Raw genomic sequence first — 16,664 nt, 5'->3', positions numbered from 1 at the left:
GCAGACACCAAGCTAGTTGCAGGAATTATTTTTCATACCCCAGTGGTGCCTGGAATGCCAGCAAGACAGAGTTGTTCACTCCCCTGGAAAGGGGGCTGAAGCCAGGGAGCCAAGCAGTCTAGCTCAGCACATCCCACCCCCACGGAGTCCAGCAAGCTAAGATCCACTGGCTTGAAATTTTTGCTGCCAGCACAGCAGTCTGAAGTTGACCTGAGATGCTCAAGCTTGGTAGGGGGAGGGGTGTCCGCCATTGCTGAGGCTTGAGTAGGTGATTTTCCCCTCACAGTGTAAACAAAGTCGCTGGGAAGTTAGAACTGGGTGGAGCCCACTGCAGCTTGTCAAAGCCGCTATAGCCAGACTGCCTCTCTAGATTCCTCCTCCCTGGGCAGGGCATCCCTGAAACAAAGGCAGCAGCCCCAGTCAGGGGCTTATAGATAAAACTCCCACCTCCCTGGGACAGAGCACCTGGGGGAAGCGGTGGCTGTGGGGGCAGTTTCAGTAGACTTAAATGTTCCTGCCTGCCAGCTCTGAACAGAGCAGCAGATCTCCCAGCACAGTGTTTGAGCTCTGCTAAGGGACAGACTACCTCCTCAAGTGGGTCCCTGATGCCCGTGCCTCCTGACTGGGAGACACCTCCCAGCAGGGGTCGACAGACACCTCATACAGGAGAGCTCCAGCTGGCATCTGGGGGGTGCCCCTTTGGGACAAAGCTTCCAGAGGAAAAAAAATAGGCAGCAATCTTTGCTGTTCTGCAGCCTCTGCTGCTGATACCCAGGCAAACAGGGTCTGGAGTGGACCTCCAGCAAACTCCAGCAGACCTGCAGCAGAGGGGCCTGGCTGTTAGAAGGAAAACTAACAAACAGAAAGGAACAGCATCAACATCAACAAAAAGGATGTCCACTCAAAAACCCCAGGTGAAGATCACCGACATCAAAGACCAAAGGTAGATAAATCCACAAAGATGAGGAAAAAACAGCACAAAAAGGCTGAAAATTCCAAAAGCCAGAATGCCTCTTCTCCTCCAAAGGATCACAACTCCTCGCCAGCAAGGGAACAAAACTGGATGGAGAATGAGTTTGATGAATTGACAGAAGTAGTCTTCAGAAGGTGGGTAATAACCAACTCCTCCAAGCTAAAGGAGCATGTTCTAACCCAATGCAAGGAAGCTAAGAACCTTGAAAAAAGGTTAGAGGAATTGCTAACTAGAGTAACGAGTTTAGAGGACATAAATGACCTGATGGAGCTGAAAAACACAGCATGAGAACTTTGTGAAGCACATACAAGTATCAATAGTCGAATCGATCAAGTGGAAGAAAGGATATCAGAGACTGAAGATCAACTTAATGAAATAAAGCATGAAGACAAGATTAGAGAAAAAAAGAATGAAAAGGAACAAACAAAGCCTTCAAGAAATATGGGACTATGTGCAAAGACCAAACCTACATTTGATTGGGGTACCTGAAAGTGATGGGGAGAACGGAACCAAGTTGGAAAACACTTTTCAGGATATTATCCAGGAGAACTTCCCTAGCCTAGAAAGACAGGCCAACACTCAAATTCAGGAAATACAGAGAACACTACAAAGATAACTCCTGAGAACAGAACCCCAAACACATAATTGTCAGATTCACCAAGGTTGAAATGAAAAAAAAAAAGTGTTAAGGGCAGCCAGAGAGAAAGGTTGGGTTACCCACAAAGGGAAGCCCATCAGACTAACAGCAGATCTCTCTGCAGAAACCCTACAAGCCAGAAGAGAGTGGGGGCCAATATTTAACATTCTTAAAAAAAAGAATTTTCAACCCAGAATTTCATATCCAGCCAAACTAAGCTTCATAAGCGAAGGAGAAATAAAATCCTTTACAGACAAGCAAATGCTGAGAGATTTTGTCACCACCAGGTCTGCCTTACAAGAGCTCCTGAAGAAAGCACTAAGCATGGAAAGGAAAAACTGGGACCAGACACTGCAAAAACATACCAAATTGTAAAGACTGTCGACAATATGAAGAAACTACCTCAACTAACAGGCAAAATAACCAGCTAGCATCCTAATGATAGGATCAAATTCACACATAACAATATTAACCTTAAATGTAAATGGGCTAAATGCCTCAATTAAAAGACAACAGATTGGCAAACTGGATAACGAGTAAAGACTACCCATCTGTGTGTTGTATTCAGGAGATCCGTCTCCATGCAAAGACACACATGGGCTCAAAATAAAGGGATGGAGAATATTTACCAAGCAAACGGAAAGAATAAAAAAAGCAGCGATAGTAATCATAGTCTCTGATAAAACAGATTTTAAACCAACAAAGGTCAAAAAAGCACATTATGTAATGCTAAAGGGATGAACACAACAAGAAGAGCTAACTGTCCTAAATATATATGCACCCAATACAGGAGCACCCAGATTCATAAAGCAAGTTCTTAGAGACCTACAAAAAGACTTGGACTCCCACACAATAATAGTGGGAGATTTAACACCTCATTGTCAATATTAGACAGATCAATGAGACAGAAAATTAACAAAGATATTCAGAACTTGAACTCAGCTCTGGACCAAGTGGACCTAATAGACATCTACAGAACTCTCCACTGCAAATCAACGGACTATACATTCTTCTCAGCACTACATCGCACTTATTCTGAAATTGACCACATAATTGGAAGTAAAACACTCCTCAGCAAATGCAAAAGAACGGAAATCATAACAGTCTTTCAGACCACAGTGCAATCAAATTAGAACTCAGGATTAAGAAACTCACTCAAAGCTGCACAACTACATGGAAACTGAACAACCTACTCCTGAATGACTACTGGGTACATAACAAAATTAAGGCAGAAATAAATAAGTTCTTTGAAACTAATGAGAACAAAGGCACAACGTACCAGAATCTCTGGGCAACTGCGGAAGCAGTGTTTGGAGGGAAATTTATAGCACTAAATGCCCACAGGAGAAAGCGGGAAAGATCTATAATTGACATCCTAACATCACAATTAAAAGAACTAGAGAAGCAAGAGAAAACACATTCAAAAGCTAGCAGAAGACAAGAAAAAACTAAGATCAGAGCAGAACTGAAGGAGACAGACACAAAAAACCCTTCAAAATATCAAAGAATCCAGGAGCTGTTTTTTTAAAAATATTAACAAAATACATAGACCGCTAGCCAGACTAATAAAGAAGAAAAGAGAGAAGAATAAAATAGGCACAATAAAAAATGATAAAGGGGATATAACCACTGATCCCACAGAAATACAATCTACCATCAGAGAATACTATAAACACCCCTACACAAATAAACTAGAAAATCTAGAAGAAATGGATAAATCCCTGGACACATACACCCTCTCAAGGCTAAACCAGGAAGAAGAAGAAGGAAGAAGTCGAATCCCTGAATAGCCCAATAACAAGTTCTGAAATTGAGGCAGTAATTAATAGCCTACCAACCAAAAAAAGGCCAGGACCAAAAGGATTCACAGCTGAATTCTACCACAGGTAAAAAGAGGAGATGGTACCATTCCTTCTGAAACTATTCCAAACAATAGAAAATGAGGGAATCTTCCCCAACTCACTTTATGAGGCCAGATCATCCTGATACCAAAACCTAGCAGAGACACAACAAAAAAAGAAAATTTCAGGCCAATATCACTGATGAACATCTATGCGAAAATCCTCAATGAAATCCTGGAAAACTGAATCCAGCAGCACATCAAAAAGCTTATCCACCACAATCAAGTCGGCTTCATCCCTGGGATGCAAGGCTGGTTCAACATATGCAAATTAATAAACATAATCCATCACAAAAACAGAACCAATGACAAAAGCCACATGATTATCTCAATAGATGCAGAAAAGCCCTCCGATAAAATTCAACACCCCTTCATGCTAAAAACTCTCAATCAACTAGGTATTGATGGAACATATCTCAACATAATAAGAGCTATTTATGACGAACTCACAGCCAATATCATATGAATGGGCAAAAGCTGGAAGCATTCCCTTCAAAAACTAGCATAAAACAAGAATGCCCTCTCTCACCACTCCTATTCAACGTAGTATTGAAAGTTCTGGTCAGGGCAACCAGGCAAGAGAAATAAATAAAGGGTATTCAAATAGGAAGAGAGGAAGTCGGATTGTCTCTATTTGCAGATGACATGACTGTATATTTAGAAAACCCCATCATCTCAGCCCCAAATTTCCTTAAGCTGGTAAGCAACTTCAGCAAAGTCTCAGGATACAAAATCAATGTGCAAAAATCACAAGCATTCTTATACACCAAGAACAGATAAGCAGAGAGCCAAATCATGAATGAACTCCCATTCACAATTGCTACACAGAGAATAAAATACTTAGGAATACAACTTACAAGGTATGTGAAGGGCCTCTTCAAGGAGAATTACAAACCACTGCTCAAGGAAATGAGAGAGGACACAAACAAATGGAAAAACATTCCATGCTTATGGATAGGAAGAATCAATATTGTGAAAATGGCCATACTGCCCCAAGTAATTTATAGATTCAATGCTATCCACATCAAGCTACCACTGACTTTCTTCACAGAATTAGAAAACACTACTTTAAATTTCATATGGAAGCAAAAAAGAGCCCATATAGCCAAGACAATCCTAAGCAAAAAGAACAAAGCTGGAGGCATCACGCTACCTGACTTCAAACTATACTACAAGGCTACAGTAACCAAAACAGCATGGTACTGGTACCAAAACAGATATATAGACCAATGGAAAAGAACAGAGGCCTCAGAAATAACGCCACATATCTACAACCCTCTAATCTTTGATAAACCTGACAAAAACAGCAATGGGGAAAGGATTCCCTATTTAATAAATGGTGTTGGGAAAACTGGCTAGCCATATGCAGAAAATTGAAATTGGACCCCTTCCTTACACCTTATTCAAAAATTAACTCAAGATCAGTTAAAAAATAATGTAAAACCTAAAACCATAAAAACCCTAAAGGAAAACCTAGGCAATACCATTCAGGACATAGGCATGGGCAAAGACTTCATGACTAAAACACCAAAAGCAATGGCAACAAAAGCCAAAATAGACAAATGAGATCTAATTAAACTAAAGAGCTTCTGCACAGCAATAGAAACTATCATCAGAGTGAACAGGCAACCTGCAGAATGGGAGAAAATTTTTGCAATCTATCCATCTGACAAAGAGCTAATATCCAGAATCTACAAGGAACTTAACTTTACAGGAAAAAACAACCCCATCAAAAAGTGGGCAAAGGATATAAACAGACACTTCTCAAAAGAAGACATTTACACAGGCAACAAACTTTTGAAAAAAAGCTCATCATCACTGGTCATTAGAGAAATGCAAATCAAAACCACAATGAAATACCATCTCATGCCAGTTAGAATGGCAATCATTAAAAAGTCAGGAAACAACAGATGCTGGAGAGGATGTGGAGAAATAGGAATGCTTTTACACTAATTTACACTTTTGGTGGGAGTGTAAATTAGTTCAACAATTGTTGAAAACAATGTGGTGACTCCTCAAGGATCTAGAACCAGAAATACCATTTGACCCAGCAATCTCATTACTGAGTATATACCCAAAGGATTATAAATCATTCTACTATAAAGACACATGCACACGTATATTTATTGTGGCACTATTCACAATAGCAAAGACTTGGAACCAACCCAAATGCCCATCAATGATAGACTGGATAAAGAAAACGTGGCACATATACACCATGGAATACTATGCAGCCATAAAAAAGAATGAGTTCATGTCCTTTGCAGGGACACAGATGAAGCTGGAAACCATCATTCTCAGCAAACTAACCTAGGAAGAGAAAACCAAACACTGCATGTTCTCACTCACAAGTGGGAGTTGAACAATAAGAACACACAGACACAGGCAGAGGAACATCACACACAGGGGCCTGTTGGGAGGTAGGGGGATCGGGGCGGGATAGCATTAGGAGAAATACCTAATGTAGATGACGATTTGAAGGGTGCAGCAAACCACCATGGCACATGTATACCTATGTAACAAACCTGCACGTTCCGCACATGTATCCCAGAACTTAAAGTATAAAAAAAAAAAGAAAGAAAGAAACAAGATTGTCTTAGTTAATACAGGAAAATCTTTTGGCAAACTTCTATACCCATTCATGATTTTTAAAACCCTCAGTTCCTAATAATAGAAGGAATGTTCTTCAACTTGGTAACAGACATATATGAAAATCTGTGGTTTCTATCATACTTAAAGGTGAAAGACTACACACATTCCCCTAAGACTGGGCATAAGGCAAGGATGTCTAGTACCTAACTTGTATCCAACATTATTCTGGAGGTCCTAACCAGTATAAGGCACGAAAATGAAATAAAACTCATATAGATTAGAAAGAAAGAAAACTTATTTATTTTATAAATTTCTTAATCATCTATGTTGAAAATATTAAGGAATCTATAAAAAAAGCTAGAAGCACTAATAACTGAGTTTAGTAAGTCACAAGATATATGGTCAATATACAAAAGTTAATTGTATTTCTATGTAGTAGCAATGAATAACTGGCAATTGAAATTACAGAAAAATACTATTTGTAAAAAACTAAAAAAAGCCAATATATAGGCATAAATTTAACAAAATATCTGGAAGCCTTGTACATTGAAAATAATAAGACATTGCTTAGATAAATTACAGAATATGTAAATAAACAAAAAACTAAACGACACTCAATCTTTCCAAACTGACATTGATTCAACTTAATCCTAATCAAAATATCAACACTTTTTTTGAAGAAATTTAAGTGCTGATTCTACAATTTATTTGGAAATGCAAAGAACCTAAAACAGCAAAACAATTTTTTAAAAGAAAAATATGATTTTAGCAGTTATTATTATGCCATAATAATCTAGACGGTGTATTACTGCCATGTGTACACATACACATCAAACATAATAAAAATTCTGAAAACAGACCCATACATACATGGCCCATTGATTTCAACCAAAACGTACCGAGAAAATTCAAAAAGGAAAATAATGAAGTTTTTGACAAATGGTACTAGGAAAACTGGGTATCTACATGGAAAGAAATAAATCTGCCCCTTACATTATGCCATATACAAAAACCAACTTGAAATAAGTCATAAACCTAAACATATGAGCTAAAACGATAAGCTTTTTAGAAGACAATATAGACGAAAATCTTAGAAACTTTGAGTTTGGCAAAGATTTCATAAATAAAACATAAAAAACGAGGGCAGAAAAAAATTTAAATTAGACTATATAAAAAGAAAAAACTCTTGTTTTTCAAAAGGCACCATTAAAAAGTAAAAATGCAAGCCTCAAACAGGGAAAAATATTTGCAAACACATGTATGATAAAGCATTTCTATCCAGAATATATAAAAGTACTCTTTAACTTAAAAAGGAGACAAACAACCCAATAACAAGTGGGCAAATGATCTGAGCAAACACTTCACCAAGTAAGATACGTAGATTGCAAATAAGCTCATGAAAAGATGTTCAACTTCGCTACTCATTAGGGAAATGCAAATTAAAACTGCAATGAGATAATACTATATACCCACTAAAATCACAAATTATAAAGACTGACAATTCCGAGTGTTTGTGAGAATGTGGAACACCTGGAATTCTCATACCATGTTGATATTGACTACAAAATGATATGGCCACTTTGGGAAACAATTTCTTAAAAAGTTAGGCATTCACTTATCACATGATCCAGCAATGCCACTTTTAATTATTCATCCAAGATTAATGGATACAAAGGCTTTTATGAAAATGTACAAAATAAAAAAACTAGAAGAGCCAATAGCTTCCAGGTTTATTTATAATAGTTAAAAACCATATTGAACACAAATATTCATTAACTGGTAAGTAGACGAACAAATTATGACATACCCAGGCTCTGGAATACTACTTTGTACTAAAAAGAAACCAGCTACTGACACATGCAACAGCATAAATGAATCTCAACAGCATTAACTGAAGTGGAAGTAGCCAGACACAAAATGCTATATATTGAATAATTTAATTTGCATGAAATTCTAAAACAGCTGAAACTACAGTGGTAGAAAGCAGGTTTCAGGTTGCCAAGGGACTGACTGCAGAGGCATGAGGAAACTTTTGAGAGGATAAAAATGTTCTCTTAGGCCGGGCGCGGTGGCTCACGCCTGTAATCCCAACACTTTGGGAGACCGAGGCGGGCGGATCACAAGGAGATCAGGACCATCCTGGCTAACACAGTGAAACCCTGTCTCTACTAAAAATACAAAAAAATTAGCTGGGCATCCTGGCGGGCGCCTGTAATCCCAGCTGCTCAAGAGGCTGAGGCAGGAGAATGGCGTGAACCCAGGAGGCGAGATCGTGCCACTGCACTCCAGCCTGGGGGACAGAGCAAGACACCATCTCAAAAAAAAAAAATAAAAAATAAAAAGTTATCTTATATATCATCATTATGGTGATGCTTCCATGACTATATATATTTGACCCAATTTGTTGAATTGTTCACTTAAAGTTGCTGGATTTTATTGCACATAAATTATACTTAAAGTTGAAAAAAATCTTGCCACAATCCCACCACATAAAGCAAACCACCATTAGTATTATGACATCATTTCTTTCTGTTTTCATTTACATTTAATATATTCAAAATCGTGTTTTACTTGTATACTCTATACCCTACTTTAAAAGAATTTAAATACAAGCTTTGTATTATCACATGCTTTGAAAGAGCAATTTATAATAGCTGCTTATAATTTACTGAACTGTTCTTCTATTGTTGGACATTTACATTGTTCACAAGTTTTGCATATTATAAATAACTAAAGCTAGGAAAACGTTTTACACATGTGGTTTTTATTCTGGAAACTGGATCTTTTCTGAAGCCAAGTTCTGCGTAATATTTTGACTGAACACTAGAATGCCTTCTAAGGGGCCTGCCTGCCACCAGTTGGCCTCCACTTTCACCTCTCCCTGCACTGTTGCCAGAGTTATTTCCCAAATACAATTAATGATGTCCCTTCCCGGATTATAACTCCATTTGGCTTTCTGTTGCTTACAGCGTTAAGCCATGTTCTCTTGTGGCACAAGTGGCCTGTGATAAGCAGCTCTCAGCCTTCGACAAGTACTCTGCTATGGGTTGAACTGTGTCCCCTCAAAAAAGGTCCCAGTGCCTCACAATGTGACCTTATTTGGAAGTAGGGTCAGTGCCCACGTAATTAGTTAAGATGGGGTCATAACTGGAGTAGGCTGGGCCCTTAATCCAATATGACCAGTGTCTTGAGAAGAAGATAGCCATGTGAAGACAGAGACACCAGGCAAATGCCAGGTGAAGACAGAGGCAGAGATACGAGCGATGCATCTACAAACCAAGGAAGGCCAAGGACCATCAGCCATCACCAGAATCCAGGAAACCGGCATGGAACAGATCCTTCCCTCACAGCCCTCAGATTCCCACTGACATCTTGATTTTGGACTTTGAGCCTCCAGAACTGTTATGCAATAAACTATTGTTTTAAGCTACCCAGTTTGTAGTACTATGTTACAGCAGCCCTAGGAAACTAATACACACTCAACTTCCCTATCACTCTGAACAGCCAATTCTTCCTTTTCAGAGCTTCACAAATACTCCTGTCACCTAAGAATGTTATCTGCACCTCTCCTTCCAACCCCACTACTTTGCCTGGCAAAGCTAAGACTTCTTTCCAATATCTCTTCTTGGGTGAACCTTTTCTGCTTTTCCCTTTGCCTCAGGAAGTTGACTACATAAACCCTCATTGTCCTGTTGTAAATTGGACTTGCCCTGTATTACAATTATCAACTCTCCTTTAATATACTGAGATTTTTAAAAGCAGAGATCACATCTAACTCATTTTTGTGTATGAGTTAATGAGATCTTAATTGACACACTTCACAGAAGATGCACAACATGGTGGACACACTTTGGAATGACTCTGGAGTGAAACAGACCAGATCTGGTTTAAAGTTTAGGCTCCACACCTTATCAGCTACTGGAATCCTGGGCAAGTTGCAAAACCTCTCTGAGCCTCAGTATCCTCATCTATAAAATGAGGTTAGTAATTTTTTTCCCGTGGGTGATGAGAAATTGATGAGGTATCCTATGTGAATGTGCATACAAACATGGTAGGCCTTTAGTAAACGTGTACCTTTTTCAACATACAATTACCATTTTTTTGTTGAACATGTAGATAAGACTATAAAATATAAAGTTAGCATAAATATCTAGAAACAAAAGGCTGATTCTTGCAAAATTTATTTTTTTAAATGAGACATACTTCATTCTCCAATTACTAACAGGATCGCACTAAATAATTACCATCTTGTCATTTTTATTAAAGAGCTCTGTGGATCTTGCTTTGTGTGTTTACTGGGGACAACTTAACTTTTGGCAATCCTAAAAGTAAAAAATGAAAAACAAGGGGGAGAGAGAAAGAAAAAACAAACCAAACCAGAAACAGAACAGAGGGAAATAATCTGCTTCCCTGACAGGTCTCTGCCAACATCCAGTTCCCTAATGACTCATTTTTTTTTCCTCAGGAGAGGAGTTATTTTGTCCATAATCATTCTGCCCCTTGGACCTTTCTGAACAAAAATGAGCACTGAGGAATGGGCCACACTGTAATTCCAGCCCAGACCTAGGCTCACAGCATACCTCGGGGATCCCCAGGGAGCCCTGCACTCGCGCAAATGTGACCTGAACAAAGGTAGTAGAGTTCTGTCAGGATTCCTAACCCAATGCCAAGGCCCCCCCAGTTGCTACAAACTGGTTACAGATGGAGCCTTATTATTTTTTTCTGGTGAACACACAAAGCAAAGGCAACAAAATGAACACGTCAAGCCCAGCCCTTCAGAAGTCTTGTAAACCACTTGTATCTGTTCTCATCAGCTCCATATCTAGCAATTTCCTGAAAATAGAGTACATTTGTTTTCTTTAATGCTGTAATTTGTCAATCATAAGAGATGATCCTGAGACCATTAAACTGAGCTCCATTAGAACTGACACATTTTTATAGAACATCACTGTCTCAAAGCAGGATAAATAAGGCTCAGGACAGGCATAGCAGTCCTTTATTTTAAGGTTCAGTTCTCTAAAACAGAAGGAAATGGTAACAAACAATAACTGATTCTAGCAGTAGAGCAGAGGAGCTCAGACTGCCCAGTTTAACTCTTGGCTTTGCCACTTTCTAGCTACTGCTGCAATTTCCTTATCTGTCATGTGAGGATAAGAACAGTACCTTTTTAAAAGTTTGCTGGCGAGATTAAATGAGATGATACATGGGCAATGCTTAGGACTGCATTTAGTACACAGTAATCCCTCAAAAATGAATGCTATTAATATAACTGTTAATATTGTTGACTCTTTCAGATTTCTGCAAAAGGCATTATCTCTGTCTACAAAGAAACACTTGGGGAAACTCATTCTTTTTCTCAAACTAGCACATTTCTGGGAATAATATGGGATTTAAGCAATAAGTTATCATCTAAGACAAAGGAATTTAGAGAGTGAATTATTCCAGGCATGTCTTGCCTGGAATGGCCCTAAAATGTTCCTTTGTGCCCAAAGTTTATTATAGAACATCCATCAGAGTCTTACAAAGTATACTCCAAAGCACAAGGGCTGTTAAATCTCCAATCCACCCACTTTCAACCTCAGAAACTTCTCAACTCCATGCTCCAGGCAGCCAGCACCAATTAGCTGAGGTTGGCAAGGGGATAAAACAAAACCTGTTTGCCATCCATAACATAAAACACAACTTGCAAAGAGGGCATGCAATCCATTTTATAATGGAGGTAGTGGAGGACAGTAATAACCTCTGCCTTATGAACAAATGTCATCATACCAAAATTTACTTCTATGTAGTCTCAGGAGGTAAACTGTGAGAAGAAACCATTATTTAATTCAAAGTGTATTTGAAATTGGTGAAATATTGAAGTGGGTAAGGAAGTTTTGTGTTTTAATTCTTCCAGGATACCACCAGGATACCACTGTTTATAGAGAAGCATTAACTCATTACACAGTAAATCAGCAGCCCAAGGCAGAGCTTCCAAATGACTATGCCAGGAATAATAATAATGCCCCTTTCAACCCTTTTGGCTTCTGAGGCTAGGGTGTTTGGGACAGCCCTATCCATGGCCATGAGGCGGCTCCTCCATGTATAGCAGCATGCTGTGTAAATATTTTCATCTTTATGTGTGCTATGACCTGAAAAGTTTAGGAAATGAATACATTTAGGTTTACAATATACATTTAGTATTTAGGTTTACAGAATACTACATACATTTAGGTTTACAGAACACATTTAGTATTTACAATACTGGTTTAGGAAATGAATACACTTCCAAAGTCCCCTCATTTGTGACCATGGCAAAGCTTAAGCATTATATGGCTTATCCTAATCACGGTGTATGAGACTAATAGATTCTAGTAAAACTAGATACACATTCTTTATCTGAGAGCTCAGTCCCATAATCAAAATTCTGTTAGGGTTAGTTTGTTTGCAAGAGACAAGGATGCATTAAGGGTAGCATGAACAGTGAAAGCTTTTCACAAGGTCCACCAAGGGAGGCAGGAATCCTACAGGAAAAAAGACATGGCCTATTCAGAGACAGGAATATGGAAGCCCGAAGCTTGAGAGAGGCCTCAGGCACAAGAGAGTCTGGGTCTTCATCCTGACACTCCACTAATAACATGACTTGGCTATACTCTCTCTTTGCTCCTCTCTGGGGGATTGTCTTGCATTTTCTCCCAGTTGGCTTTTTCGCCCTCTAATTTTTCCACTAGTTCTTTGCTTCTACCTATTTCTAGGTTCTGATTCTCATAACTTCAGCCTCCTAATTCCTCCTGGTCCCTACTTCTACCCAATGGTCAATTTTGATCTTTCTCTTTCTCCCTCCCTCCTGCCCTCTGTATTTTTCAGTGTCAGTTCCTGCTGCTAACTCCCTATTTCCCTTTACATTTCCTAGTCCACATTCTGGAAAATAAGAATCTGGGTGGCCCTACCAGTCCTTGTCTGGGCAGAACCTCAGGCCTTTTCCCAGGCCACTCACCAACCTGTGGTTTGACTGATCTTGGTTCAAATGCTTACTGGCTGAGAGGGACTGGAGTCATGGGGTTCAAAACATGTCCCTTCAACAGAGCTGTTATGAGTGGGACAATTTTCCTTTGACAGTCTCTAGGTACAAAAGACACAATATATCAAGAACAAGCTTCCTCAAGTGAACAAGGTTTTATGTTTCCACTTATCAAAAAAGACCTCTTAAATACATTCACTGTATCATAAATAAATACTTTTGGTAATTTCTTTCTTCTTCTCTTTTTCCTTCTTTCCTTCCATCCATCCTTCCATCCATCTGTCCATCCATCCATCCATCCATCCATCCACCTATCTATCCATCGACCCACCCATCCATCCAACAGAAACTTACTGATTCCATCTATCTTAAAAAAAAAAAAAAAAACCGTATGAGATCTCTGATGATCATAATGGTCCTCAAGGACCATAAATCTACTAGGCAAGACAAATTATGTGTGAAAATAATTTTAAGTGCCCTAAGAACAAAATGCCACAGAAATTCAAAGGAGAAAGACATCTTTTGGCTGGAGCAGATGACATTTCAGCTGGGGCCTGAAAGATGGGGAAGATTCCAATATTCATAGCAGACATAATGAACAAGATGACCCTAAGTCTAAAGTTAGTAGAATTTTGTTAGATCAAAATTCAGATTTTGGCAATCAAAGTTATGGGAGAAAAGTATAATTGTAAAAAATTCAAACCAGACTAAAAATATATAGCATAAAGTTTGTCTCTCATCATTGTTCACTTACTCTTCCATAAATCTTCCTTTCCAAAGGTTAACTGCCATTAACTGCTTTCCATGAATTTATGAGATGTTTTTCTATATCATTAAGTTGAAGCTTTATAATTATTTGACTATTACATATTAGTTAACCCATTTTACAAAGAGGTAGGTTAAATAACTTGCCAAAAATCATACAGCCTACTGTGTAAAGGGAGTTGAGATTCCAATCAAGTCCTGTTGCTTCCAAATATTTGACTGTTTTCATCACACCTTGTGTGATGGGGCTGTTAGCTTGAAATGATATCAAAAAACTCAATTCAGTCCTGTGAATAGGCCTTGTTTTTAGGGGTAATTTTGTACAGAGCTAGAAGAAAGCTAAAGGTGGGTACTCACACGTTAGCCACTTACAATAGAAAGTCCTATATATACTGAGATGCTGTTCCAGTTCTCCCCGACCTAAATTAAGTTGTACCATAAGCTTTATTTCTGTGTCCAACACAAAGTAAATTTTACTCTAATAACCGAGTGCTAACGACGTTGTTGAAGGTTTAAGAGAAATCAGACATGTCTCTCTTCTACAATATCGTTTAAAATAAACCCAATAAATTATTTACCAACTTTCTACTAATAGGAAAGCCAACTCCATTTACTCAAGCTTCTTTCTTTCACATCCAAAGTGAAACTTCTAAAGGAATATATCACAGGGCATATGAGGAAAACTCAAGTTTTATGGTTATAGAACACTTACCCCAGACTGCCATGAAAACAGCAAAGAAGACAGTGGCTCCATTGTCAAAAAGGTGGGTTACCTGTGAATAATAAGAATCGGTGTTGAGCTAATTTCTCATATATGATATTCCAATTCAAATTTTTTCAAGTTCTGTAAAAATAGCTGTGATTATATGAGTTTTACAGGCTTTGTTTTGGGGGGGGGGAATATTCCTTTTGAACCATAAATAAAAAAAGGCTTCCTCTAATTGCAAGGTAGTTCATATATAGAGGATACAATTTGTTCTCTTTATGTGGTTATCATCTAGTTGAACATTTATCAGCAGCCCCAATAGTGCTACTAAGAATTCCCTTTTGTGCACAACAAAACTCTTACACACGTACATATGTATATGGATATAGTTATATTTAGGACCAGGAAGGTATTGTTAGTGCTGCTTTAAATGTTTTCAACTTCCCAAGCACTGTTTTTAATGCCTCATTTATTCACTTTGAAAACATGGCTATTTTGTTTATGCAGTTTTGAGCAAACATTTTCTGGACTGCCCTCTGGATATCAGCCTGATAAAAAAGAGCAGAACCATTCAGCAAATCCAACTCTACCCTTATTAAAGCCTTGGGTAATCACTATATTTACCTACTGCACATAACACAAAGGCAGCTAGCAATACTTTATTGCTAGAATAATATATTCTATTGCAAACATCACAGAAGAAAGCAAAAATATCCATTTTTACTGCAAAACTGCCAAGCTCATTCCTGCCTCCAGTATAAATAATACCAATGTCCGTGACAAATTGAAATGATGACTGATAGGTTCATAAAGAATAACCTTTTTTGGGGGTACTTTATAGCTACCTATAAAGTACACTTTATTGTCCCTTCGAGAATGCACCAAATATAAACAGGTTTTTCATGTTATATCAGAATGTGAAGTATTTCAGATTATTCCAGAAGTTTCTCTTTCTTTGAATAGAGGAGAGATGGGCAGCACTCAAATATCTACTGTGAGACAAATGTCTGAAGCTTATCTATTTCATATGCCAGAGGGAATGTTAAGCTGTATATTGGGCACTCAGTATCAAACCAAGCTTGAAGGTTCTAGTGGTATTTGATTGGACTGTGCTCTCTATCAGAGTTTGTTGTTGTTGTTTGTTTGTTTGTTTTTGAGATGGATTCTCACTCTGTCACCCAGGCTGGAGTGCAATGGCACAATCTTGGCTCACTGCAACCTCTGCCTCCTGGGCTCAAGCAATTTTCCTGTCTCAGCCTCCCAAGTAGCTGCGATTACAGGCACCCGCCATCATGCCCAGTTAAGTTTTGGATTTTTGTAGAGACAGGGTTTCACCATGTTGGCCAGGCTGGTCTCAAACTCCTGACCTCAGGTGATCCACCTGCCTCGGCCTCCCAAAGTGCTGGGATTACAGGCGTGAGCCACCATGCCTAGCCTCTATCAGAGTATTTACTGAAAGTTGCTAGAAAGTGTAGCTGGCACCATCAGTGTCCATTCTGGAAATGGACTGCAGTTGTCATTGCTTTTGGCTACCCAGATCATCTGTCTTCCATTCTCCTTTCTCCAGGTAACTCCTGCTGGTCCCAAGGGACACATGGCTCAAAATAGAACCAATCAGGGTACTGCCCCGGGGCTCATACACAAACATTTGGAGACAGACAGCTTTCTGCTGCAGTTATCAATTTGACAATATGTGAATAAGGAGGGGTAAGGTTATAGGGGCTCTGGTTCCTAATGAGATGGTCAGTTAGCTTAAGCTGATGGCATCTTCTGCCAAAATCAGTCCTGGAGAAGCAAGGTAGTAGACTCCAGGAACTAACAAAACACAAAAACAAAAAACAAAGACCCTGAGAAACCTCAGGGGAGATGGGAGGTTATCTTGAACTGGTATGTGTGTGATGGTGGTGGTGTGTGGGGAGAGGTAGGTTGTAGATACCAGGTAGAGTGAGAGCACAGGTTAGAGAAATACATAAGCTCTACTCTAGCCTCTCTCCCTTAAATGGCCATTGGACAATTAGTTTCTCCTCCCTCCGAAATCAGCTAAGCAGGCCACACCACAGGTGCTGGTGTTCCTGGAGCAATATCAGGGAA

The 16,664-nt window shown here is 38.9% G+C and overlaps 1 protein-coding gene across 3 annotated transcripts in view; it reads right to left on the bottom strand.

The window, feature by feature from the left end:
* The window catches only part of ANO4 (anoctamin 4), a 345,709-nt gene that overhangs the window by 67,430 nt on the left and 261,615 nt on the right, over window positions 1-16,664 (bottom strand). For all 3 annotated transcript variants that reach the window (XM_030821265.1, XM_003269908.3, XM_003269909.2), the window contains one exon: window positions 14,580-14,640. In XM_030821265.1, coding sequence (XP_030677125.1) covers window positions 14,580-14,640 — 61 coding nt within the window. The remainder of the gene's footprint in view (window positions 1-14,579; window positions 14,641-16,664) is intronic.

This window comes from Nomascus leucogenys, chromosome 10 (assembly GCF_006542625.1).
Source record: "Nomascus leucogenys isolate Asia chromosome 10, Asia_NLE_v1, whole genome shotgun sequence".
In the NCBI taxonomy this organism is placed as follows: domain Eukaryota; kingdom Metazoa; phylum Chordata; class Mammalia; order Primates; family Hylobatidae; genus Nomascus; species Nomascus leucogenys.
The sequence above is the reverse complement of the archived record's forward strand: the minus strand, read 5'-3'. Positions and strand labels throughout refer to the sequence as shown.